Source organism: Ceratotherium simum, chromosome 39 (assembly GCF_057802395.1).
Source record: "Ceratotherium simum simum isolate JZ-2026a chromosome 39, ASM5780239v1, whole genome shotgun sequence".
Classification (NCBI taxonomy): domain Eukaryota; kingdom Metazoa; phylum Chordata; class Mammalia; order Perissodactyla; family Rhinocerotidae; genus Ceratotherium; species Ceratotherium simum.
Window position 1 is genome coordinate 16,533,279 of NC_141938.1, and position 26,558 is coordinate 16,559,836.

The following is a 26,558-nucleotide window of genomic DNA, read 5'->3' on the forward strand; positions in this document are numbered from 1 at the left end:
CCATCAGCAGTCACTCCCCATCCCTTCCTCAGCCCCCAACAACCATGCACCCACGTTCTGTCTGTGGATGTGCCTGTTCTGGGCATTTTACATCAAGGGAATCACACACCGTGTGTCCTTCTGTGTTTGGTTCTCTCACTGAGCGTCGTGTGTTCAGGGTCCATCCACGGTGTGGCTGTGTCAGGGCCTCACTCCTTTTCATGGCTGCGTCCTGTTCCAGTGTGTGGGTGGACACATGTGTGGATCCGTTCACCTGTCGATGGGCATTTGAGTGTTTCACCTTTTGGCCGTTACGAATCATGCTGCCATGGACGTGTGTGTTTAGTATGGACGTATGTTTTCGGTTCTCTTGGGTCTATACCTAGGAGTAGAGTTAAGTGCTGGGTCATTTGGTAACTCTGTGTTTGCTTTTGGAGGAATCACCAGATTTCTCCACAGCATCTATTTGCCTGTTTTTTTTTGGTGAGGAAGATTGGCCCTGAGCTAAAATCTGTGCTCATCTTCCTGTATTTTGTATGTGGCCTGCTGGCACAGTGTGGCTTGATGAGCGGTGTGTAAGTCCGCGCCTGGGACCTCAACCCGTGAACCGCGAGTCGCCAAAGCGGAGCACGCGAACTTAACTAGTATGCCACCAGCCAGCCCCTGTGTGTGCCTTTTGAAGACTAAGTTCCTGGAGGCCGGGACCCTGTGAGGGGGCCGTTGTGTCAGGCACGGCCGTCAGTGCGTGCCAGCTGGGCGTGTGCAGCAGGGCTATGTGTGGGCTTGGGTCGCCTGGTCCCTGTGTCCCGGGCCTGTGATCACCGTGGCTGGTTGCCGGCTGTGCCGGGCTTATCACCCCCCATGGGTGCTGTTTCCCCACCTGGAGATGGGGGCTTGGGGCTCCGGAGCTGCTGTGTCAGCTGGCGTCTCTGCCCCCTCCGCGTGCGTCCCCTCCGCGTGTGTCCCCCTGGAGCAGGGGAGTCACTTCAGTGACTGCACGCCTGGTCCCCCCCCTCGGTGCTCCCTCCCAGCCCTCAGAGGAGCTCGTGTTACCCCCCTTCCTCAGGTCACCCCGGAGCTGGGCTCTGACCCGGGCTTGCTGTCCGGCGCCCTGCTGTCATGCCCGGCAGCGGGTTCTGCGCCGGCTGAGCTGACCTGCCTCTCTTCCCTCACAGGCCTCCTCGCTGGAGAGGCAGCGTCCTCGCGTGGCCGCCTGCCTCGCTCACAGCCTGTGCCCCGGGGAGCCGGGCTTGCAGACGACAGCAGGTACCTTCCCTGCACCTCCCTCCCCCTGCCCGGGCCCGCCAGGCCTCTGCGGTGGTCAGAGACAGAATCTCGCTCAGCCTAACGGAGCCAGAGACCGTGCAGTGGCCCCCAGAGCCCGGGGACGGATGGGACGCGCGGGCAGAGCCCGGGGACGGACGGGGACGTGCCGCAGAGCCCAGGGACGGACGGGGATGGACGGGGGGAGCGGGCAGAGCCCGGGGACGGACGGGGACGTGCCGGCAGAGCCCGGGGACGGACGGACGGACACGGACGGGGGGAGCGGGCAGAGCCCGGGGACGGACGGGGACGTGCCGGCAGAGCCCGGGGACGGACGGGGATGGACGGGGGGAGCGGGCAGAGCCCGGGGACGGACGGGGACGTGCTGGCAGAGCCCAGGGACGGACGGGGATGGACGGGGGGAGCGGGCAGAGCCCAGGGACGGACGGGGATGGACGGTGGGAGCGGGCAGAGCCCGGGGACGGACGGGGACGTGCCGGCAGAGCCCAGGGACGGACGAGGATGGACGGGGGGAGCGGGCAGAGCCCGGGGACGGACGGGGATGGACGGGGGGAGCGGGCAGAGCCCGGGGACGGACGGGGGGCGCGGGCAGGGTCTGGGGGCGGATGGGGACGCACGGGCAGGGCCCGGGGATGGATGGGCACACAGAGCAGCCAGGACTCGTCTCCCCGGTCTCCAGCAGGCCTGTCAGGCACCTGCGCTGAGGCTGAGGGCTTGGGCAGCTTTGAAGGAGGTGGCGGGGGTCTGGTCTGAGTGGGCCCCCTCCCGTCCGGCCCCTGCCGTGTGCCTTGGACCCAGTGGAGGTCCAGCGTGGCTGTCAACAGCTCTCACCTGGGGTGGCTTCAGCCCTGGCGGTTTCTTTTGTTGTTTCTTTTGCAATTCGACTTACTGAAGCCCAGTTGTGGGGAGAGCAGTGGACACGTCCTGGTCCTGTTGGGAAACCCCGGATCTGCACCATCCGCTGGCCGCTGGGCCGTGGCCCGCGCCCTGTGGGGCGTGGAGGAGGGGCTGGCAGACTGTGGGCCGCCTGTTGGCGTTCCCTGTGCTGTGCCCATCCCTACAGTGACTCTCGAGGGGGATGCACAGCATCCCCCTGCCTGGTCCGTGCCGTATGGGCACTTCCCACCCCCCTGGACTGGTGTTCATCTCTGTGGTCCCCTCGCTCTCTCCCCAGACCCCACAGGCATTGGTGGGCGGGAAGACCCAGCATCCCCAGGACACATCCCAGAACATCCCCAGAAGTGGCTTTGCGTCAGCCGGCTGTGCTCTTCATTCTTTCAGGAGTTCCCACGTGGCGAGTGGGCCACGCTGACCACCACCGTGCACAGACTGACATGCACTCGCACACACGGCCTTGTGCATGCACGCGTATACTTACACACACAGCCTTACGCACACACTTGTACAGGCACACACGGCCTCACACGTGCACACCCAGGTACACACATACGTCAGACACGCGTGCACCTGTATGCAGGCACACACACACACATATACAGGCTGACACACAGCCTCACATGGCCACACACATGCACAGATCCATGCAGCTGCACACACGCATGTGTGTGCACAGCCTCACACACATAAGCACGTGCACATATACACACGTGGCCGCCCCCTGGGGCTTTGTCTCTGCTGACAGCTGGGCCGCCGTGGCTCCCTCTGCCCCGGCCAGCTTAGTCTCCGCATGGGGGTTGGGGCGGGCGGGTGAGGCGCTCACTCAGGCTGTGTCTCCTCCACAGTGGTGTCCATGGGCTCTGCGGACCCTCAGTTCAGCCTCGCAGAGATCCTGTCACAGAACTACGGCCTCCAGGAGGAGTGCACGGAGGCCACGAGCAGCCCGGAGAAGCAGGAGGAGGAGCTGGAGAAGGATTTCATCTCCCAGGTATGTGGGGAGCTGGTCCCCCGTCTGGTGGGTGGAGCCCTCCTGGGCAGGTCCACGGTTTCTCCATGTGGCTGAAGTCATCTCCAGGCCGCTGGGACTCCACAGTGACCAGTGCTGCCCACACGTGTCCGCAGAGCCCAGGCCCGGTGCTTGGAGCTGAGGCCACAGGGGACGACGGGCCAGACCGGGTCCTGCCTTCCCGGGGCTCGGGGACCCCAGGCCAGTGCAGGCTAGATGTGAAACCCCGTTCTCAAACTCTTTGGCTTCAGAACCCCAACGCTTTTAAAAATTATTGAGAGTCTCAAGAAGCTTTATTTATGTGGGTTATACAATAAAGCCATTGTTAATAGAAATAACGTTTTTATGAAAATGAAAAGATAACTGTTTTCCGAAAACAAAAAAATGAGAAGAGTAGAATCATTTTGCACTTTGTAAGTGTCTGTGAGTGCAGAAGCAGATGTGGGACCCCTGCTGCTGTCTTTGAGGCAGACGTGAGTCCGTTGGGATGTGTTCTTTGGTTGAAGCGTAAGTTCAGCCTCGTCAGGTCTGTTCTTGGAGAAGGGAGGGGACTCGACCGTTCCAGAGAGTGGTGGATGTTATTTGATGCTCCACGAAACTCAGCCGGTGCTGGTTTGTGAAGGGTGGTCTCTACAGCCGTGTCCAGTGAACTCTGTGCTTTCTGGCTTTGTTCACATCCACTGGTCCTGAGCTGGGGGCGGGTCTGGTCACCGCACTGCTGAGATGTTTGCAGAATGCTCCCCAACCTGGGGGCCTTCCAGGTGTCGACAGAGTTCACAATGTAAAATCTAGAAGACACATATTTGCTAATACCGTGAGCAACAGATATTTACCTCCTCACAGTTCTGGGGCCAGAAGTCCCAGATCAGGGTCTGCAGGGCTGTTTCTGGGAGGGCTACTGTCCTGGGTTAGGGGGCTGCCTCCTCGCCGTGTCCTCATGTCGGGGAGAGAGCGAGCTCTCCGGTGGCTCTTCTTGTGAGGACAGTGATGCTGTGGGATCAGGGCCCCGTCCCCAGACCTCATTTAACTTCATTCCCGTAAAGGCCTCGTCTCCAAATACAGTCACACGGAGGGGTCAGGACTTCCACGTGTGAATTCTGGGGGACACGACCGTTGTAGATCTCCCCAGACGTCTTTGAAGTGTCTGGAGTTCTTTTAAAGAGTGATTACTTGCCGTTTTTTAGCTGGGTGCTGGTTTGGTCTCAAACCCAAAAAAAGTCTTTTCTTTGAAAAGAAAAAAACATCTTAAAAGGGTTCAATTCAAAGTTAAAACTTCTCAAAACTAACAAAAACATCAGCTATCTACGAGCTGATTACGTCGTCTAGATTTTCTTCAGATATAACTTTCTAAAACTAAGGAAGAGGAGGAGTGTGGTGGCTGAGGAAGAGGCAGAAACCCGTGCCGTCTCACGTTGCCTTTCCGGAGGGTGTCCGCAGTGTATCAGGTTCACGTTGTCAGGTCCAAGTTTTAGAAAATCAGATTTTTTGCCCGAAACCTGGATTTGTGCCCTGGCAGCAAGCACGGTCGGTGGTTTCTTCTGGAGTGGCAGCCGTGCGGTCCCCGTCCGAGGCCCGTCTGCTCGTGCCGGCCAGGTGAGCGCGGCGTGTGCGGCCGCTCTTCCGGGCGAGACAGGCGCCCTTCCTGAAGGCAGCAGCTCCCTGTGCGTTCTTCCCGTGTCCTCCTGCGGAAGGCTGAAGCCACGTCTGCTTGGAGATTTAACAGAACCAGTGAGTTTAGGCAGCGTGTTCGTAAGCGAGCTGGCGTCTGTGACGCTGGGAGCGGGTGGCGGCGAGGAGCAGCCTGACGACGTGCACTTGGGTGCTCCCCCCTCTGCGGGGCGCCTCCGTTCTGCTCTCTCAGTGGGGTGCCAGCGCAGCGGGAGCGGGAGCAACATCCCAGTCTCACCGTGAAGGTCGCCTCGCCTCGAGTGCCCCCAGCACGCCCGGGGACCCGGGGTTTTGGGGCTGCCGTGTTGACCCCCACAGATGCGTGCTGGAAAGCGTGGCCGGTGTGATGAGCGTCCTCCACTGTGGGGCCTGTGAGAAGGCGACTTGGTTTGGAGGGGACGGGTGGGGTCGCCACCCAGAGGAGGGCGGTGAACAGACCGGTGGCCTCCCTGTGGCCTTGAAGCCCCCAGGAGAGGGCGGGCAGGATGGTGGGGGGCACGTGCTGGCAGGAGGGAGCGTCCAGGAGGCTGGAAGCCGACAGCGGCCACAGGGGTCAGGATGAGCGTGGCCAGCAGCTCTGGAGCAGAGGCCGCGGTGTCCGGAGCCGCCTCCTTGTTCCAACGGTGATGGGCTTGCTCTGGCCACTTATTGGTCAGCGAGGGTTGCCGGGGTCTCCGTCTCGGGATGAGGGGACCCCTCTGCTTCGTACACTGAGGGCTCTGTAAACCCAGAAGAGCTCATGGATCTGAGCGGATCCCTTCTCAAATTTATCAGGATGGTCAGTTTTTGCTTCTTGTTTGTTGATGTCATGGGTTGTGAGCGTAGATTTCCAGAGTGAAGCTGGCTCGAGCCCGGGCGGGGAAGCATTGCTGGGCAGTGCGGTGTGGACCGGGAGGCCAGTCCTGGCTCCACCTTTCAGGGCTGGTGTCCTTGGGCCAGTGGCTGACCTCTCTGGGCTCACGGGTCTCCTCTGTGCCTCTGTGGGGGCCGTAAGGGGGTCCTTGCCGGAAGGTGTGGGCCTGGGGTCTGGCTGGGGTGAGTGGTTGTGTGATGAGAGACCGGGTGGCGGTGGGTGACTGTATCAGAGAGGAGGACGCGCACGGAGCCCCAGAGCAGCCCCTCCCGACAGGGCCCCGTCCCCCAGAGCAGCCCCTCCTTACAGGGCCTTGTACCCCCAAAGCAGCCCTCTTTTTCTTACCCCTGTAACTTTATTGAGATAATAATGGTTTATAACGTTGTGAGAATTTGGGTGTACGTTATCGTTTATCATTTTCTGAGTAAACCTCATCGTGGTCCTCCCAAGTGGTCTAACCATTGTCTGTCGCTGCACACCTGTCCCTCACCCCTTTCACCCGCCCCCCACCCCCTTCCTTCTGGTAACCACTGATCTTTTCTCTTTATCCATGTATCAGTTATATTCCACATATGAGTGAAGTCATGCAGTATTTTCTTTGTCTGTCTGGCTTATTTCACTTAAATTGTTCCCTCCAGGTCCATCCATGTTGTTGCAGATGCAACGATTTTGTCTTTTTATGGCCGAGTAGTATTCCATTGTATGTATACACCACATCTTTATGGAGTCATCAGTCGGTGGACACTTGGGTTGCTTCCGTGTCTTGGCTGCAGTGAACACAGGGGTGTGTACATCTCTTTGGATCATTGATTTCAAGTTCTTTGGATAAATGCCCAGTAGTGGGATAGCTGGAGTGTACGATATTTCAATTTTAATTTTTTGAGAAATCTCCATACTGTTTTCCTTAGTGGCTGCACCAGTTTGCATTCCCACCAGCAGTGTGTGAGGGTTCTCGTCTCTCCACATCCTCTCCAGTGTTTGTTGTTTTTTGTCTTGGTAATTATAGCCATTCTGACGGCTGTAAGGTGATATCTCATTGTTTTGCTTTGCATTTCCCTAATAATCAGTGATGTTGAACGTCTTTTCATGTGTCCGTTGGCCATCTGTATATTCTCTTTGGAAAAATGTCTGATCAGATCTATTGCCCATTTTTTGATTGGCTTGTTTGTCTTTTTGTTGTTGAGTTGTATGAGTTCTTTATATATTTTGGAGATCAACCGCTTGTCAGATACATGATTTGCAAATATTTTCCCCCAGTGGGTGGGTTGTCTTTTCATTTTGTTCATGGTTTCCTTTGCTTTGCAGAAGGTTTTTAGTCTGATGAAGTCCCATTTGTTTATTTTTTCTTCCATTTCCCTTGCCCAGTCAGACGTTATTTGAAAAGATGCTGCTACAATCAGTGTCAAATAGAGTACTGCCTGTATTTTCTTCTAGGGGTTTTATAGTTTCAGGTCTTACATTCGTCTTTAATCCATTTTGAATTAATTTTTTTGTATGGCATAAGATAAGGGTCTACTTTCATTCTTTTGCATGTGGCTGTCCAGTTTTCCCAGCACCATTTATTGAAGGGACTTTGCTTTCTCCTTGTATGTTTTTTGCTCCTTTGTCAAAGATTAACTGACCGTAGACGTGTGGGTTTATTTCTGGGCTTTCAATTCTGTACCGTTGATCTGTGTGTCTGTTTTTGTACCAGTGTCACGCTGTTTTAATTACTGTAGTTTTGTAGTATGTTTTGAAGTCAGGGATTGTGATGCCTCCAGCTTTGTTCTTTTTTCTCAGGATTGCTTTGGCTATTTGGGGTCTTTTGTTGTTCCATATAAATTTTAGGATTCTTTGTTCAATTTTCATGAAGAATGTCATTGGGATTCTGATTGGGATTGCATTGAATCTGTAGATTGCTTTGGTAGTATAGACATCTTAACTATGTTGATTCTTCCAACCCATGAGCATGGATACCTTTCCATTTCTTTGTGTCTTTTTCAGTTTCTTTCAATAATGTCTTACAGTTTACAGTGTATGTGTCTTTCACCTCTTTGGTTAAGTTTATTCCTAAATACTTTATTCTTTTTGTTGTGATTGTAAATGGGATTGCATTCTTGAGTTCTCTTTCTGCTAGTTCATTGTTAGTGTATAGAAATGCAACTGATTTTTGTAAGTTGATTTTGTATCCTGCAACTTTGCCGTAGTTGTCGATTATTTGTAATAGTTTTCTGATGGATTCTTTAGGGTTTTCTATATATATAGGACCGTGTCATCTGCAAACAGTGAGAGTTCATGTCTTTCTTTCCAGTTTGGATTCCTTTTATTTATTTTTCTTGCCCAGTTGCTCTGGCCGAAACCTCCGGTACTATGTTGAATAGAAGTGGTGAGAGTGGGCACCCTTGTCTTGTTCCTGTTCTCAGAGGGATGGCTTTCAGTTTTTCACCATTAAATATGATGTTGGCTGTGGGTTTGTTGTATATGGCCTTTATCATGTTGAGGTACTTTCCTTCTGTACCCATGTTGAGAGTTTTTATCATAAATGGATGTTGGATCTTGTGAAATGCTTCCTCTGCCTCTATTAAGATGATCATGTGGTTCTTATTCTTCCTTTTGTTAATGTGGTGTATCACACTGATTGATTTGCAGATGTTGAACCATCCCTGCATGCCTGGAATAAATCCCATTTGATCATGGTGTGTGATCCTTTTAATATATTGCTGTATTCGGTTTGCCAGTATTTTGTTTAGGATTTTGAGCAGTGCCTCCCAATGGGCCCCGTCCCCCCGATGGGGCCCGGTCCCCACAGAGCGGCCCCCCCCGACGGGGCCCCGTCGCCCCGAGTGGCCCTTGGTGACGGTCCTGTCCCCCCCAGAGCAGCGACATGCCACTCGACGAGCTGCTCGCCCTCTATGGCTACGAGGCGTCCGACCCCATCTCGGAGCAGGAGAGCGAGGGCAGCGACGCCACAGCCCACCTCCCGGACATGACCCTGGACAAGGTGAGAGGTCCCCCGGGACGGGAGGGGGGCGATCCCGGGAGGGTGGGACAGGTGGGAGCGCCGTCCCTGCTGTGAGGCCGCGGCTGCTTCTTAGGTCCTGTTCCCCACATCCAGAGTCACAGCCGGGGGCAGCCAGGGAGGGGGTGGGACCAAGACCCTGCCCACTGGCTGGAGGAGGAGCAGAGTGGAGCCCGGCCTGGGGAGACACAGCCGGGGGAGCGGAACCAGGGAGCCCATTCCTGCCTGGCCCTCGGGTCCTGCAGGTCCTGGGCGCGGTCAGGAGGGGGCTTGTGCCGAAGCTGCAAACCCAGCGCCCAGCAGAGAGAGCAGCGATGGGCCCACTGTCCTAGCCGCGGGTGCAGGCACCGCCCCTCCCCAGGGCGCAGGGGTGAGGCCTGCCCTCGCCCAGTCTCGGCGTCTGCAGGGCGGGAAGGACAGCTCTGCCTGAGCCCTCGGTGCTCCAGGGGAGGCTCAGCACGGCCGTGCCGTCACTGTGTCACTGTTGTGTCCTGTGGAGATGATTGAAAGTAACTGCAGGATTGTTCTTTCCTTTCTCGTTAAAGGAACAGATAGCAAAGGATCTGCTCTCAGGGGAGGAAGAGGAAGAGACACAGTCCTCAGCTGATGACCTCACCCCGTCCGTGACCTCCCACGAGGCCTCCGACCTTTTCCCTGAGCAGAGTGGACGTAGGTGTCCTGCCCCCCTCCACTTGGGCAGGGCTCTCGTGGTGTGGACGGAAGGCCCCGGGAGAGGACTCGTGCCAGGCCTCGGGTGCCCTGGGGGTGCCCTGGCTCCGTCTCAGCCCTCCGGGGTTCCCCTCTCCCCTGCCCTGCCTGGAGCTGAGCCCGGGTGGCTTTGGTTTACACGAGGAGGGGACGCGTTGTTCCTGTGGCTGAAAGCCCGTCAGGTCCCGGGCAGCGTCCTCAGACCATCCTCCCCCGCTCTGCCTGCCTCTGAGGCCGTGTGGCCTGGCAGCGTGGGGTGCTGGGGGCTCAGGGCCGGGGGTCTGGCGACCGCAGCAGGGGGGACCTCCCGAGTCCCCACTCCTGTGTCCGTCACTCACCGTCCTCTGGCCAGGGCCTGGGTTGTGCCGCTTCTCAGGAAGGGCTCAGCGTGGGGGTCTGGTGGATGGAGAGTGGGCCGGAGACCCGGGGTGTCCCCCAGCCTGGAGGGCCTCCTGGTGCCGCGGACGTGCCTCACCCGTGCCCCTTTCCCGAAGCCTGCTTTCTGGCCGATGCAGACAAAGAGCCCGGCTCCTCTGCCTCGTCCGACACCGAGGAGGACCCTCTTCCCGCCAACAAATGTAAGAAGGTGCGTGCCTCTGACCCCACAGTGCCCTCAGCGTGGACCTCCACCCCGTCCTGGGGCAGGGGCGACGGCACGGCTCCTGAGAGGTGGGCTAGGCTGGGACTTGGCCTCGCTGTTGGGCCCTGGAGTCCGTGCTGCTGCTGGCCCAGCGATGTGTCCCCGAGGTCCTGTCCCGGGGGCTCTGGGCCGGGCGTCAGGACACCTGGGTCCTCAGGCCCCAGCCCCCTCGCCACATGACTGGCCGCACCAGACAGATGGACGAGTGGAGGAAGACGCTGTCACGCACACACCAGGCCTCTGCCTCCCATCCCTGAGACTGCAGGACTCGGTGTCTGTGGGCAGAGTTCGCCAACTGCCCCTACCCCCCCGCCCGGTGCTCTGGGCAGCGGCCGGGCCTCCGGTAGCGCTGACTCCTGGGCCCTTGCCTTTGCAGGAGATCATGGTTGGGCCTCAGTTCCAAGCCGACCTTAGCAACCTGCACTCGAACCGCCATGGAGAGAAGAGTGAGTGGGGCCCGGGCAACGGGGGGACGGGAGAGGGAGGGGTGAGAACCGCACTCCGTCCGGGAAGGGCCTTGCTGCACGTCTAGCCAGGGCCCGTTTCCGGATCCTTGGAGGGGATCCCACGGGCCCGGCCCAGGTTGGGTGCCTGCCTGCACCGCCCTGAGCTTGCAGGGTGCCCAGCGGGCTGAGCCAGGCGGGAGGAAGTGGGAGACTGTCGCCCTCGCTGCCCGTGGGCCCGTCGATGCCCGCCCCCCCGCCCCCCGCTCACTGTCCCTCAGCCCGGTCCCCTGCTCCCACCACCCGTGCAGCTGGTAGCCCCTTGCCTGCCCTTGGCTCCGGCCACCCCCTCCTCCCTCCCTCCCCACCCGGGGCTGCTGCTCCTGTTCTCGCTGGTGTGCTCGCTCTTCCCCTCTTAGCCTGCAGGTCTCTCCTTTTCCTGGTTCAAGGCTGGTCCCAGACGCCCTCTAGAGACCTGCGTGCCTCTGCCCTGCCCTGTTCTCTAGGGCACTGTGTCCTGGACTCCATGTCCGTTTGTCAGCCCCCTAGAGGGTGTAGCGGGCCTCTCTTGTTCTTTGAGGTTGGAGTTGTCGCCTCCGCTTACAGGTGAAGAAGGTGGGCGGTGAAGTCCCCTGCTTATGGCCTCTAGTCTTGTTTTTCTTCCCCAGAGCCCCTGCGGGCCCTGACCTGGCACTCCTGGCTCAGGGGGCTTTTCCAGGATGGTTCAGCAGCCGGGTTTGGGGGTGGGATGGGACAGGCAGGGCAGTCAGGGACCCTCAGTAGAGAGAGTCAGGCCTCCGGGGCAGAGGCGGGCCGTGGGCTGGGTGGGATGTGCTTGCTCCCTCGTGGGCAGTTTGGGGAAAGGATGGAGGCAGGACGGTCACGGGGCAGTAGACGTGTCTGTGACTCTGCAGACACACAGGACCCTCCCCCAGTAAAGGCCCCCTCAGGGGCCAGCCTGTGCTGTCTCCTCCGTGCTCCACCCGTGAGATGAGGCCCGTCACATGGCATGTGCATCCCTGTGCTGTCGTGTCCTGTTCCCCCGTGTGGCTGTTCTGCGTTGGCTGTCTTTTCTGCTGTTGGTTGATGTGATGATGGCTTCCTGTCGTGGTTGTCCACGTCCCTGTGTGTCTCAGTGGAGACGTGCACTGGTTCCTGGAGGGATGGCTGGCACTTGGGGGTCTGTAGGCACTGCTGGGCAGTCCCACAGCACATGTAGGGGCTCCGGCCGCTCCGTCCTCGCCGGCACGTGATGCTGGTGACTTTAGCCCTTGGTGAGCGTGGAGCAGTGTTTCCTGTGGTTTGACTGCGTTTCTCTGAGAGCCGTGTGTCGACTGGCCGCTGGACGTGTCTGGTGACATGCCTGCTCGGACTTCTTTCTCCCCGTTGTCTCCGGGCGTCTGTCCTGCTGACCTGTGGGAGTCCTTTCTGTCCGGACACAGGGCCTCTGTTGGCTCTGTGCACGGCCAGTGCCTGCTCCCTGTCCGTATGTCTTCATGTGAATAAGGTCCAGCTCGTCACTCCTGGTTTTAGCCGTGATGTGTTTGCCTGCTCTCTGAGGAGTCGGTGCAGGACTTGAAGACGTCTTCCTGTGTGCCTGTTGCGTTGACGGCCCTGCTCTGACCTGAGTTGGTTTTGATGTGTGGTCGGAGGCGGGTCAGGTTCATTTCACTGGAGCCACGTTGTGGGGTTTCTGTGTGGCTGTCTCCTGCGTGCTTGCTGACACCTATTGGTGCTGTTATAAAAGATATTTTTTAAAATTTCACTTTCTCCTTGATTGTTGTTAGTAGAGATGTACTTTATTATTTTAATTGATCTCGTACGCAGAGACTTTGCCGAATTCACTCACTAATTTTCATACTTGTGAATTCTTTCGTATTTTTTTATGTACACAGTTGTGTCATTTGTGAAGAATAGCTTTACTTCTTTCTTTGTAATCCTGGTATCTTTTCTTTCTTTCTCTTGCCCTACTGTACTGGCTAGAGCTCCAGGACAGATGTGAAAGAAGCGGTGAGTGAGGGCGTCTGTGTCTTGTTCCAAACCCCAGGGAGAGTATTCAGTGCTTCCCTGTCATGAGTTATCAGATGAGAAAGTTCCCTCTGTTCTTAGTGGCTGACAGTTTGCCATGAATGAGTGTTGAGGTTTGTCAAATGCTTTTTCTGCCTCTATTGAGATGGTTGCTTTTTTCTTTTACTCTGTTAACATAGTACATCACATGGGTGGGTTTTCAAGCATTGAACCAACCTTGCCTTCTGGAGTAAACTCCGCTAGGTCGTGGATTATGACCTCTTGTGATGTGTGTGTGCTGTCACCCCTCGTCTGTGGGTCTGTGTGTGCGACCTTGCCTGCTGGCTACAGTGGATTTGTAACTCCACAGTGAACGCCTGGGGCACGTTCACGGTCGGTGGCACACCCGCCTGCAGAGTGGTGACGAGGTTGTCGCCCGGCGCACGCTCCCAGCTGGGCTTGGACAAGGAGACACTCTGCCTCCTCTTTTCAGCTCTCAGGTGTAAACACGTGTCTTTTTCGCTTATATTTAGCTGTGTTTTTCACATTTTTGTATTGTTTGTGGGTGATTTTGCTGTGTAAATGGCCCCCGGGCGTCGTGCTGAGGTGCCGTCCCGCGTTTCTGGGTGTGAGAAGGCTGCCGTGTGCCTTCGGAGGAGATGTGCGTGTGAGATGAGCTTCGTCAGGCGGGCGTCAAGGGCTGCTGGTCATGAACTCGTGTTCATGGCTCAGTGATGTGCGTGAAGCAAGGTGTCCAAACAGAAACGCATGTACGACAAGGCCGTGAGTGGTCAGCTGATGAAAACGCTCTGCCCGGAGGCGCTCGGGGACCTGCCCCTGTGCTTCCTCTGGGGCAGCGGGTCAGTGTCCCCATCGAGGGTTCGCGGGTCTTCACGGCGCGTCCCCACAGCACATAGCAGGAATCGACCTGTGACGTTCCCTCCTTCCCGCGTGTGGTTTGCTGACATCTGGGATGTGGGTGTGTGTGTCCGTGGAGACACTGGTCTGTCATTTCACTTCCTTTTTGTCCTTGTCAGGCCTTGGGGTCAGGGTTATGCTGCTCCCATCAGGTGTGCCGGGAAGCCTTTTTCTACCTTCCGGAAGAACTTGTGTCAGATCATTACGATTTCTTCTTTAGATGTTGGGAAGGATTCTCAGGGAAGCTGTCTAGTCTTGGGGTTTGGTTTAGTTTTATTTTTGTGGAAGATGTTTAATTCAATTTGTTTAGTATATATAGGTCTATTTAGAGTTTTCGTTTCTGTTTTGATAAGTGGCATTTTTGAGGAGTTTATCACAGTCACCTGAATTGTTACCTTTATCGTCAGGAAGTTCAAGAGACCCTCCTCTTACCTCCTTACCGTGTGTGGGGTCTGTAGCAACGTCCCCTTCTCAAGTCCTGATGCCGGCAGTTTGCGTTTCCCCCTCTCCTTCCCTCTCGATTAGTCCCTTTAGGGTTTATTAGTGTTATTACTCTCTACGAGGAGCTGACTTTGGCTTGCGGATGTTTCTCCGTTGACTGATTTCTATTTAACTGATTTTCACTTCTATCTTTCTTTCTCTCCTGTTGTATTTCATTTTAATTTGTGCTTCTCTGGTTCACTGCGAGTCTTCTCTGACCCATGGTGATTTAGAAGGGTTCTGTTTAGTTTCTGGGTGTTGGGATTTCCCAGTTGTCCTTCTGTTAACTGGTTTCTCGCTGAGTTCCACGGTAGTCAGAGCACACTCTGATTTCAGTGCGTGGAACGTAGCCGAGCCCTGCTGACCACCCGTGTTCCGTCTGTTGATAAATGCTCCCGTGCTGTTGGCGGTATAGTGTTTGTGTGGTTTATTTTTTCCTGCCTTTCTGCGTTCTTGTGTTTCAGGTGTATTTTCTGTAAATGGCACGTATTTGGACTTATTTTCTGTCTAGTCGGGTGGTCTTTTGTCTTTTAGTCAAGTGTTCAGTCCAGGTCCGTTTTGGACTGCTTGCTTTCCTGTGATTGTGGAAACAGTCGGGTTCGAGTCTGCTTTCTCACAGTTTCTACCTGTTCCATCTCTTCCGTGTTCCTCTGTTTTTGTTTGTCTTCTTTTTGATCAGTCAAGTAGTCTTCTGTTTGCTCCTCCTCTTTGAGCTCATAGTAAGGTTTTAATTTTTATATTACTTTTTAGTAGTTACCCTGGTTTTCTTTCAAGAAGTACAGTCTTGTTCCCCTTCAGTTCAAGAGCCTGGACACGTGTAACTCGCCGACCCTCCTGCCTCTGTGCTCTTGTCGCTCCTGGTACGTCACAGACGTCACAGGTTACAGCACATGGAGTAAACATGGCGTGTTCTATTGTTTGTTTATTGTTTTTCTGAGGAAGGTCGGCCCTGAGCTAACATATGTCCCCATCTCCCTCTACGTTATGTGTGGGACGCCGCCACAGCACGGCTTGATGAGCGGTGTCTAGGTCCGTGCTGGGATCTGAACCCGCAAACTCCAGGCCGCCGAAGCAGAGCACACGAACTTAACCACTGCGCCAGCGGGCGGGCCCCTGGAGCGTTCTTTCTCTTTATCCGCGGCTCCCTTTGCGGTGCTGGGCATTCCTCCATCTTCTCTTGGGGACTGTGCCCTTCAGCCTAAAGGATTCCTCCTCAATATTTCTTGTGCCAGTCTGATGTGGATGAATTCTTTCAGGCTTCGTTTGTCTGAAAAGTCTTAATTTTGCTTTCATTCTTTGGAGAATCTCTTCACGGGTACAGAGTTCTAGATTTACGGGCTTTTTCTCTCAGCACTTGAGCAGTTTCCCTCCAGTGTGCTTGGTGCCTCTTGTTCCTGTTAAAAGTCAGCTGTCCGTCTTAACGTTTTCCTCTGAAATCACTGTTCGCTTTTCCCTGTGTGCTTCTAGCGCTTTCTTTCTTCTCACTCTCTTTCTCTTCTAGTGTTTTGACTGTGATGTGCTGAGGTGTGGTTTTCTTTGTATTTATCCTGAATTTCGTGGATTGGTGGGTTGATGTCATTCGTTGGTTTTGGAGAATTCCTGGCCGTCCTTTCTTCTGGTTGACTTGGCCCCGCTCTCTGTCCGCCTCCTCTGCGGCTCACGTGCGCTTCCTCAGGCTCGACGTGCACATGTTGCGTCGTCTGTGTCCTCGCTAAGCTTTGGCTCGGTGTCCTTCTGTTGTTGAACTCTCTCTGATTTCAGCCGTCATGTTTTCTGCTCTGCCCAGCCTGCTGTTAAAGCTCTCCAGCGCGTTCGTAAACTGACACGTCGTGTTCCCCAGTCCCAGGCTGTCCCTCTGATTCTTTTGTGTGGATTTCGGTTCTCTGCTGAAATTCTCCAGCTGTCCATCCATTTTGTCCTTTTCCCTGTCTTCTTGAACACGTTAATCACAGCTGTTGTGAAGTTGTGTCTGGTCGCTCTGACACCGGCCGTCTGGATTCACTTCCGTTGGCCACGGTCCCCTGTCACATCCCAGGACAGGTAGACAGAGCGCTGAGTGCGCAGGGGATGCCGTTTCTCTCCAGAGAGCCGCCTGCTCTCCTCTCGGGCGACCACCCTGGTCCAGGGTGGCACTTGGCGTCGACCGTGGAGATGGAGGGAGGTGGCCACAGGGGCTGTGGGCACTGGGAGAGGCCAGGACTGCTGTGGTCACAGCCATCCCAGGGGTCGTGGGCTCCTAGTCAGTTCCCCAGCAGGATGGAGATTCCAGCAGGGGCCATTTTCCTGAGTGTGTTTCACTTTTTGGCCATCACACTGGGTTTCTTGTTTGCTTGTCTTGTTGAGTTTTGGATTCCTGTGACTCTCTGCATGAGTGGAGCTGCTGGCCCCGGGGCCTCCCCAGGCCTGTCCCTGAGCTTGCCCTCTGCCTCCTCCCCACTGTGTCCGTCCCCACAGCTGGAGGCCAAAGTCCACTTCTCAGCCGTCTTTATGCATCTGCCGCCCCCGGGCCGGACCGCCCCTCTGCGAAGCACACTCTCACGTGGCTTGTGTAATGCCACAGTCAGAGTGGGCGTGGCAACAGCATGAGCTCTTGCCTGAGTGAGACCGCCGCGATCTGGTCTCCTTGTCGTTATCGAGTCTGGGCTCCCATGCTGCTCCCTCGGGCCTCTGCATTTCAGTGCTCATCTCTCTCAAGCCGGTGCACCTCCCTGAACTCGTTACCTACAGCCCCCTCCCCAGAGGCCATGCTCAGAAGTCTAGGCTACTTGCTGCCTCCTCCAGGTGGCTACCTTGATTCCCTGACTCAGTCAGTGCCCCACTGACCTCCTATGGTTTGGACATAGCCCCACCACCCTGGGCCTAGTGACCTCCCGACCTCCACCTGGGTGCCCGGAGCCAGCCCTGGAGGCACACGGATGTGGGGGGCCAGACCACAAGAACTGGGACCAGCAGATTAGCTTCTGTCGTCTGGAGGTGCTGAGATGGCCTGCCCTGGAGGGTGCTTTTGAGGAAATGGAGGAGGAAGCGTGTGCTTCTGGCGGTGTGTGCGGGGACCGCGTGCCTGTGACATGACCCCGACCCTCTTTCTGCAGTGTATGAGAATGAAGACCAGCTGCTCTGGGCCCCCAGTGTCCTCCCCGAGAGGGAGGTGGAGGAGTTCCTGTACCGGGCAGTGACGCGCAGGTGGCACGAGGTGGCTGGGTCTCAGCTCCCAGAGGGCGAAACCGTGAAGGACAGTGAGCAGGTGAGGCTGCCACGTGGGGGCAGAGGGCTGTGGACGCTGTGGCGCTCCAGCCAGAGGTCGACACCTCAGACGCCTCGGGACACGCAGGGCAGAATTGGGGTCAGGCAGGAGGGGCGTGGGGAATGAAGAGGCCACACCAGTGGAGGGAGTGGGGGACCTGGCGTGAGGCTTCCACCCGGTGTGGGCCAATGTGGTCATGTGGTGGTGGATGCAAACTAAACCACTTGTCGTGGGGGAAATGGTGGTGTGAGTGCCTCGCTCCTGATGGTGGCGTGAACATTCCTGATAGCCCCACCTGATGATGGTGTGAACACCTCCAATGTCCCCAGCAATGCTGGTGTGAACACCCCCCGATATCACCTCCTGGTGGTGGAGTGAACACCCCCGATATCCCCCACCGATGGTGGTGTGAACACCCTCGATATCATCTCCTGCTGGTGGTGTGAACTCCCCCGATATCCCCACCCCTGGTGGTGTGAACACCCTAGATATCTTCTCCTGATGGTGGTGTGAACACCCTGATATCTCTGCCTGGATGGTGGCGTGAAGACCACTGATATCCCTGCCCAGATGATGGTGTAAACACCCCTGATATCCCCCCTGATGGTGGTGTGAACACCCCTGATATCTTCTCTCATGGTGGTGTAAAGTCTCCTGATATCCCCCCTGATCATGGTGTGAACACCCAATATCCCCCTGGCTGGTGGTGTGAACACCCTTGATATCCCTGCCGTAACGGTGGTGTCACCACCCCTGATATCCTCCATGATGGTGGTGTGAACACCCGATACCCCCCTGATGGTGGCGTGAACACCGCTGATATCCCCCATGATGGTGGCGTGAACACCCCTGATATCGCCCACGATGGTGGTGTGAACACCCAATATCCCCCATGATGGTGGCGTTAACACCGCTCATATCCCGCATGATGGTGGTGTGAACACTCCTGGTGTCGCCGTCAAGATGCGGCTGTAAACATGCTTGCTGTCTTCTCTGATGGTGGTGTACATACCGCCGTGATGTCCCCCCTGGTGGTGGTGTAAAGTCTTTTGATACCCCGTCCAGATGGGGGTGTAAACACACCTGCTATCCCCCCTGGCGGTGTGAACATCGCCTGCTCTTGCTCCTGGAGTGAGCAGGTGGGAACAGTCCATGTGGCTTCCCTGCAGGCTCTGTATGAGTTGGTGAAATGCAATTTCAACATCGAGGAGGCTCTCCGGAGGCTGCGGTTCAATGTGAAGGTGATCCGAGGTGAGCGTGCAGCTCTGGCTCTCCCCACCCCTTCCTGCTGCCTGTCCTGGGCACTGCTGACCCCACTGTCTTTCCCTTGGTGCAGACGGGTTCTGTGCGTGGAGCGAGGAGGAGTGCAGGAACTTTGAGCATGGCTTCCGAGTGCACGGGAAGAACTTCCACCTGATCCAGGCCAACAAAGTGAGGACACTGCCCCCTGTTCCCGCTGGGCCCCACGTGGGGCTCCTTGGGCTGGGAGGAGCTCAGGAGCCTGGGCACACATCCCCTTCACCCACCGCGAGAGGTCGGGACTCACCTTGCCAGGTGCACGGAGGCTCCGCGAGGTGGGGCTGGAGTCCTAGTTCCTGCCTCAGGCTTGTCCCAGGCCTGTGGACGTCTCCTCCTAGTTTTCTCTGCTGACGGCTGCTTGGCTACTTGATGAACACCTAAAGAAGGCTCTACTCTAAATTAGTTTAGGAAGTGAATTTTACTAGTTGGTTCCTGTTTTCACGATCCACTGTTGCAGTCATAGCCAATGCCTTGCCATCTCTTTAGAGCAGAGCCTGTTAGCTCGCTGCCCAGTGCTGATCCCACAGTAGTGACCCCTAGCCTAGACTCACTCTCAGCTCCTTGCCAAGACACAGGTCCTTCAGCCACGCATGGCATGGCTCATGACCAGAAGGACATTAGAGTGCCGGGTCCCCCTGTTCTTAGTCTGAGTTCCGCTGTCCTCCCTGGACCTAGTCCCCCTGTCCTCACTAGACCTCAGTGCCCCGTCCCTGCTAGACCTGAGTTCCCCTGTCCTCCCCTCACCGTCGGTTCCTCCCCCCACCGTCGGTTCCTCCCCCAAACCTGGGTCACCCCTGGTCTCTGCACGTGCTTTGTGAGGTCACCTGTCCATGGTTTCCCCCACCATGACGCCCGAGCTGACCTGTTGGCAGAGCCCTGGTGCTTCTGGCCTGTAGACCAGGACGTCTGCCTGGCTTCGCTTCTGGGCTCTGTCTCAGACCTTAGTTTCCCTCTGTCTCTGTGCGTATCCCTGTCCTTACCCGTGTGCCCTCTCTCGTGCCCTTCAGAACACCGTGCAAGTGCTGGTGGGTCAGCCGGGGAGAAGCAGGGCGTGGCTGCAACTGGGCTCCCGTTCGGAGTCTGTGTGCCTCCCCTGGGGGGTTGCCATGAGGCCTTTGCGGGGCTGGTGTCAGGACGGGGTCGGCGCCTAGCGCCACGCGAGGCAGCCGTTGATCGTGCTGCTGGATCAGCGCCTTTCGGCCCGATGTGCCTGCTGCTCGCTGCGTTTCCCCTGTAGGCGAGGCTGCGGCTGTGGCTCCGTGTCCTCAGCTCACTGCCTGATTGCTGTGCCCTGATCCCCTTCTGGGTACCGCCTCCGCCCTGCGCTGTGTTTCCTTCCGCAGGGAACTGTGTCTCTTCCTTCCGGGCAGGGTTGACGCACGAGGGGTCTCATTAAGGAGGCTGGACCATCCACATGCGCCCTGCCCCCGCTGGCCCCCTGACCCTCTCCAGGGCTCTGGGGTCGGGTCCCTCATTCTGGGGAACAGCGGTGGGGTCCTCGTGCTGTTGCCAGCTCTGAGCATGGCCCTGGGCTTGCTGTGGGGTGATTCTCCAATGTGGGAAGATGCACCAAATCACCACAAGAGGTTTTGCCCAGTGGTGTGCAGCTCCCTGCCGGACACACGTTTGTCCCTCTGGGATGCTCTGGGTAGAGGCCTTTGGCTTTTCTGTGCCGTGTTATGAGTGTGACCTTGAGTGTAGGGAGAACAACCCCGTGTGTTCTCCAGCAGCATCGGTGATGCTCTGTGTTCCGCGGGAAAAGCGAGCCTGGCTGGCTCGCACGTCGTCTCCCCTGGGCTGGGCTCCGTCTCCCAGTGTCGGTCCCTGGGGTCGTTGTTCCCCCCTCTGCTGGGCCTGTGAGAAGCGGGAACAAGGTGGACACTGCTGTCCTTGGGGCAAGGGAGGTGGACAGTGGACATGTGGGCCTGGAGGGAGAATGGCTCCCACGCCCCAGGTGGGGGGCTCCCTGAGATGGGGGCGCCATCACATGCGGGACAGGGGCCAAGCCCCGGAGGTGGGCCGGCCTGAGCCTCAGATGGGTGGGGGCGGGTGCAGAGGGCCCAGGGGCCACGGCGGGGTCTGCGTGTCCGAGAGCGGTGGGTGCCGTGACCCGTCCCTGCTGTCCTGGAAGGCGAAGGGGGGCCTGGCCGGTGGGGACGGCAGGGCTTGGGTGCCGAGATGACCCTGCACCGTCCTGCAGGTGCGCACGCGGTCTGTGGGCGAGTGTGTGGAGTACTACTACCTGTGGAAGAAGTCAGAGCGCTACGACTACTTCTCCCAGCAGACGCGGCTGGGCCGCAGGAAGTACGGCCCGTCCGGAGCCACGTGCGTGCAGCCCCCGCTGGAACCGGGCGGGCGGGCGGGGGTCCCGGGGAGGCGCCTCCCGCCGAGGCAGCTGGCCCCCGCAGCCCCTCACGGTGCCCTCTCTCCCCAGTGACGCAGAGCAGGACCTGGACAGCAGTGACCCCGATGGCCCCGGCCGCCCCCACTCCTCACCGCCCCTGCCCCCTGCCGCCGCCGGCCTGGGCCCCGAGCAGGACCCCCTGGCACGGATGCACACCGGTGAGCACGCTGGGCGGGGGCGGGCCCTGCCCTGGGGGAGCCCCTCCTCACCAGGACCCCGACCTGGGCCGGTGGACACTGAGGAGGGGCCGTCTGGGAGCTGCTGGCACTCCTCCCCCGTGGGTGTCACATGACGTGTCACACGAGATGTCACGGGTTTCACGTGAGGTGTCACGTGAGTGTCACATGGGGTATCACATGGGGTGTCTCAGCATGTCACATGAGGTGTCACGTGTGGTGTCACATGTGGTGTCACGGGGTGTCACATGGGGTATCACGGGGTGTCACATCAGGTGTCTCACAGGGTGTCATAGGTCACATGAGGTGTCTCACGGGTTGTCATATCAGGTCACATGGTGTCACGGGGTGTCACGTCAGGTCACATGGGGGTGTCACGTGAGGTGTCTCAGGCTGTCTCACAAGGTATCCCGAGGCTCATTGGCTGTGCGTGTGGAGGGGAACTGTGTGGGCCCCGCAGCCCAAAGTGGGGCCTCCTCTCTGGGCTCGGGTGGGTGCTCAGTCCCAGCCGCCACGCGGGAGATAAGCAGGTGTCTGAGCCATCCGCAGCGTCCCCGGCCCCGCGGAGCAGCATAGGGCCCGGGGCGTGACTTCAGTGTCTCAGGTGACCACGGAGAGGACCGGTGGACTCGCGGATTTAGTGTCTCGGGTCCTGTGGTTCGCCTAGAACTGTGTTCACATCCCGAGTGCTGGACTCGCCCGTGGACGGAAGCTCCGTGGATCCCACGGGGACCCTGCTTCTGTGTGCACTCGCGCCTTTTTCATTCTCTTGAACTTGCTGTGTTCTGTCCTGTCTTAAAAACGGGGGTCGGAACCTTCGGCGCAGGGCCACGTCTGCGTGACTGGGTCCTGTGTGTCACATGTCTGGGAACACTTGGGGGGTCCGCAGGCTTTGCTGCCCCAGCGGAGTTGGGCAGGACCCTGCCCGGGCGCAGCCTGAGGCTCGGGTGCGGTTTCCCGCGAGTGCGCCTCTTGGGGCAGTGCTGGGTCCCGGGCGCGGGCGGTGGGGGCCCATCTCAGCTGTCCTCTCCCCGCAGAGCCGCCGAGCGTGGACGGTGCAGCCGGCAGCCTCGCTGAGCCCGAGGAGGGCTCCGACAGCCTCCCGTCCTCAGAGCCTGGGCCCTGTCCCTTCGAGCCATTGGACGCGCCCCTGGAGGTGCCCCTGCCCCGGCGGCCCCCCCGCCTGGCCGAGCCGGCCTTCTGCCCCCCCGCCGCTGCCGCCCTGGAGCCGGGCGCCAGCCCGAGGCTGGCTGTAGACTTGGCCCTGCCCGGGGCCCTCCCCGAGGAGCTGCCCCTCAGCTCCAGCCACACGGATGTGGACGGAGAGCCCGAGGAGGCTGTGGCCCCCGCACAGGTGGCCTTGTCGGTCACCGAGTTTGGACTCATCGGCATCGGGGACGTGAATCCCTTCCTGGCTGCCCACCCAGCGTGCCCGGCCCCTGGGCTGCACTCGGAGCCCCTGTCACAGTGAGTGCAGCCCCCGCCCCGGGCGGAGGAGGGGAGCGGGCGGGTCCCCGGGGCCCGAGGATGGCGTGGCCACACAGAGCAGGCTGTGTGTTTCTTTAGTTTTATTCTCTATTTTTAATTTGGCTTGTTTATTTTTTTGACTAGGTAATACATTCGTATGGTTCAAAATCCAAAAAGGTACTGACGGGGCCAGTGCCAGGCTCCCCCCGCCGCCCCAGCCACCGGCCCTCCCCAGGCGCCAGGACGGCTGCCTCGGAGGCGTCTGAACACGTGGGAGCACGGTGTGCGGGAGGCGGGCGGGAGCCTCGTGTGGGCCCGGCGCCCAGGTGGCGTGGTCTGTGGGCCTGGACTGACCCGTCGGTCTCTCTCTTGGTCTCTCCCCCCGCAGCTGTAACGTGATGACCTGTTGATCGCTGGCTGCAGGTGGGCGTGTGTGGCCCGGACTGGACTTGGGGCCACCGCGGGGCCTGCCTCTGTCCGTCTTCCCCACCTTCCTCCTCCTCGTGGGCCGCGGGTACCGCCTTCTCTGCTCAGAGCTCTGCAAGGACCGGGGTGACCGGTGGCCGGGCCGCCCGCCCCATCCCTCCCCACACAGACGGCACCCTCAGCGCCTGACACGCCGGCTCCGCCATGGGACCTGTCTGGCAGCGGGGTCGGAGGGCCTGGCCCCGTCCAGCCAGCAGAGGCGAGGAAGGCGTCGCTGCCCATTGGGGCCACAGGGAGATGGGGCCGGACACCGCCCCCACCAGCAGCCTCCGCCCGGGGCGCCCAGCTCTCTGCGTGGCCCCGTCTCCCTGCCCCTGGCCGGGCCGCAGGCTGCCCCAGCCCAGGGGTCGGTGGGCAGCTGCTACTCGGTGCCAAACCCCGCGGGGCACAGAGCCATATACCTCGACGTCGGCCCGCGCCCCTGCCCGCTCTCTCCACTTCAGGAAAAGACGCACTTTACACCCTCTCTCCCTTGGGGCCCCAGCAGGCCCGGGCGTGGGCTCGGGGAGACCGGTGACTCACACCCCCTTGGTACCAAGGCCCTGGCGCCGGCCACACCGAGGGGCCGGGCTCTAGCCTCTTCCCCAGCCCCGAAGTCATATTTCTGTTACGTTCCCCGCCAAGATGGCTTGGGGTCCTGGTTCTTCTCCTGCCTCCGTTGTTTATTTATGGTTCTGTTTACAAACTGGAGTGGGGTCCTCCGGGGGGCAGGGCGGCGCTCCCAGCCCCCGGGTGTCACCAGGGCGCACGGTGGCTCGAGCCCCTGCTCCAGGAGGCGACTCAGCCCTCCCTCTCGCCTCACGAGGACCACACTGTGAAGTGACAGCTGCCTTGGACCCCTCGCTGTTTTATTTATTAAACTTGGTTTGAAGCCCGGGGAGCCTCCTGGTGGACTGGTGGGCGGGGCGTGTGGGGGCCGGAGACTCAGGCTGTAACGTGTGGACGCTGTGCCGGCCACAGTCACGGGTCCGGGCTGAGTCATGCCGGAGACGGTACGGGGTTGTGGGGTGGTGGTCCTCGTCAGGATGACGGCGCGAGGGTGGTGGCCAGTTAGAGGAGGTGGCATTGAACTTGAAGCCTGGAGGGGCGTGGGCGCACTCTGGGCAGAGCCGGCGTGGTCACACAGAGGCCGGGCAGGGAAGGGCTCTGCGTCCCAGGAGAGGCTGGGCAGGTGGCTGGCAGGCGTGATTCTGGGTCTGAAGCCCCTGGAGGGCGGGCAGGGCTCAGTCACGAGGTTGGTGGTGCTTACAGCTCCCTGTGGTGACGGCGGACAGGCTGGCGGGGGCCGGGACTCGGCCGGGAGGGGACAGCCAGCGCCCAGGGAGGGGAGGCCGAGAGGAGGGGCTGCATCAGGGACCGTCGTGTCCAGGTGTGGGAGAGCGTGGTCTGGATTCGGGGGTTCGTCCTTGCAGAGCCGGTCGTGGGGTTCGGGTGAGAGGAGCTGGGAGCGACTTGCATTGGAGGCTTTAGTCCGTTTCCGTGTTCCTTCAGTGCCTCAGAGAGGGCGCCCTGCCGGCTCCCGTCTCGCTGGTCTCGGGCGTGTGAGCAGGACGCCCCTGGTGTGTGCACACGGGTGCAGCCTCCTTCACTCCCTCACGCATATCAGGCTACCGTGTCTTTTTATGGATTGAAGGCCCGTTTCCTCTTGGTCCCACCGTCTGGATGGACTGCGGTCTGCCTGCTCTCTCGCCCACCAAAGGGCGTCTGGGCCACGTCCAGGTTGGCGGTCGTGGGTGAAGCTGCTCTAAACGTCCGTGTGCGGGTTTGCGTCTGGACAGGAGTTTCCAGGGCAGCATCGCATGGTGACGCTTGTTTAGTTGCGTGAGAACCCGCCAGCTGACTCTGCATGGCTGCTCTGTTGTGCGAGACCCTGTGGCTCCGGGACCTCAGGTGTAGGGTCGTCGGCAGGTGGACTCGGGTTGTTCCGGGGGGTGTGGGGCAGCTTGCTTGACCGTGGGGGTCTGGGCGTCCCGGCGGTGGCCATCCCCGTCCTCAGGGCCACCTTGGGGTCTGTGCGCGTCCGCCTGCACGCGTCTCAGTCTGAGAGGGTCCCGCATCCTCGTTTTGAAGCCCTTGTCGTCGTCGGACGTGGGATTCTGGGCGACTCTCTTCTTGCGGTGTTTTGAAGATGTTCCGTTGGCTCCTGGTTTCTGTTTTCTGGTGAGAAGTTTGTCCTTCCTGCCTGTGTTCCCTAAACGTGACGCGTCGTCTCCTCTGACGATGGTCCCCCTGCAGCTGGGCCGGGCCGCGTTCTCTGCTGGGGCTTCCTGGACCCCAGGGCCGGTCCTTCCACTCAACTGGGCCCCGGTTTCTCCCTCTCCCTGTGGGTCCGGGATTCTCTTTCAGTGGAGGCTCCCCCACCTGTCCTGGAGGTTCCAGACGGCCGTGTGGCCCCGGGGTCTTGGGCTCACATCCTGGTCTCCTGGCTCCAGTATTTGCTCGTGACTTTTTCCGTTTCTCTGCCCCAGTTCTCCATTTCTACACCTTTTTCTCTGCATTCTTCAGCCTCTTTGTGACAGTGTCTGTCTTAGCGTCCAGGTTGCTTCTGGACGTCCTCCTCTTCATTGTGGGTCAGTTTCTCCCGTGTCGCCCGTGGTTTGACACGAGTCCTTCCCGTGGCGTCGGCTCGGATCGTCCACGTGCCCTGCCCGGCTGTCCCGTGACCCTGGCCGCGCGGCAGGCCTCTTCTGGCTGCAGCGGCCGAGGCGGTGTCCATCCTCCTCGATCTTGAGGCCGTAGGCCCTTCGCGGTGGACCGGTGAGGGAGGTCCGGTCCCGAGCGCTGGTGGCTTCAGGAGCAGAGTCCAGGAGTCGGGCGTCGCCATGGTGACGAGATTTTGCTGCTTCTCCTCTCTGCTCCCTTGTCCCTTTGTTCCCGGTGACTTCCCTTCGTGGTGACCGAGGCAGCCGTGGGAGGCTCCAGGCCTTCGACCTTTGGTCTGTGGTCCTGGCAGAAAGCACGCGTCTTTCCCAGGGTCCCCACAGGAGCCCTCGGGTCAGATCTGTTCTCCATCTTGTGCCCGTCACTGGACCAGTGACCGGCCGGGCGGAGGGGTTTCCGATGGGGCACCCTGGTTATCTGCCCCGCACACTGGTGGGACAGGCCTCCAGGGAGCACGGTGCTCTGGGCAGAGGGTACGTGTGCAGGAAGGTGTGCCCGCTGCGTGCGGGGGCTGGTGGGCAATGCGGCCGGGACATCGGTGACTGGGGTCCGGAGGGACCTGCTGACCTGGGGGTCGTGTGCTGACTAGTAAGTTTCTGTTGCTGCTGATGGCGTCTGCGGCTTTGACCGTACGCTGGACGCTGTGTGGAAACACACTCGATGAGGAGTGGACACTGCCCTGCCCGGGAAGGGCTTCTCGGCAGCCGAGGCGACGTGTGGTCTCGCCTCCCCTCTGGTCAGCTGTCTTGATGGTGGAATCAAGCCCTTCCTGCCAGCCGGGCGTCTCCGGTTTCTATCCAGACCCGACAGGCGGGCCCCCGCTCCTCCACATTCGGCAGCCGCTCCAGGACCTCGGGTCCCCTGCAGGGACGGCTCCTCCTCGGCGTCCACTAGCCCCGGGACAGACGCCGTGCTGTCCTTGGCTGTTGGTTACTGTTTC

At 59.1% G+C, this 26,558-nt stretch overlaps 1 protein-coding gene across 3 annotated transcripts in view; it reads left to right on the top strand.

Moving 5' to 3' along the window:
* Nucleotides 1-23,832, top strand: part of MIER2 (MIER family member 2) — a 31,457-nt gene extending 7,625 nt beyond the window's left edge. The window contains exons 2-15 of one of the 3 annotated variants that reach the window (XM_087425945.1): nt 1,155-1,245; nt 3,006-3,148; nt 8,542-8,667; nt 9,231-9,354; nt 9,888-9,979; nt 10,410-10,479; nt 16,974-17,125; nt 18,295-18,376; nt 18,462-18,556; nt 20,625-20,749; nt 20,859-20,986; nt 22,042-22,471; nt 22,616-22,648; nt 22,860-23,832. In XM_087425945.1, coding sequence (XP_087282071.1) covers nt 1,155-1,245; nt 3,006-3,148; nt 8,542-8,667; nt 9,231-9,354; nt 9,888-9,979; nt 10,410-10,479; nt 16,974-17,125; nt 18,295-18,376; nt 18,462-18,556; nt 20,625-20,749; nt 20,859-20,986; nt 22,042-22,471; nt 22,616-22,619 — 1,662 coding nt within the window. In that variant the 3' untranslated portion in view covers nt 22,620-22,648; nt 22,860-23,832. The remainder of the gene's footprint in view (nt 1-1,154; nt 1,246-3,005; nt 3,149-8,541; nt 8,668-9,230; nt 9,355-9,887; nt 9,980-10,409; nt 10,480-16,973; nt 17,126-18,294; nt 18,377-18,461; nt 18,557-20,624; nt 20,750-20,858; nt 20,987-22,041; nt 22,472-22,615; nt 22,649-22,859) is intronic. The other 2 variants (XM_087425944.1, XM_087425946.1) reach the window with 2 other exon arrangements.
* The last annotated feature ends 2,726 nt before the right edge of the window (nt 23,833-26,558 follow it).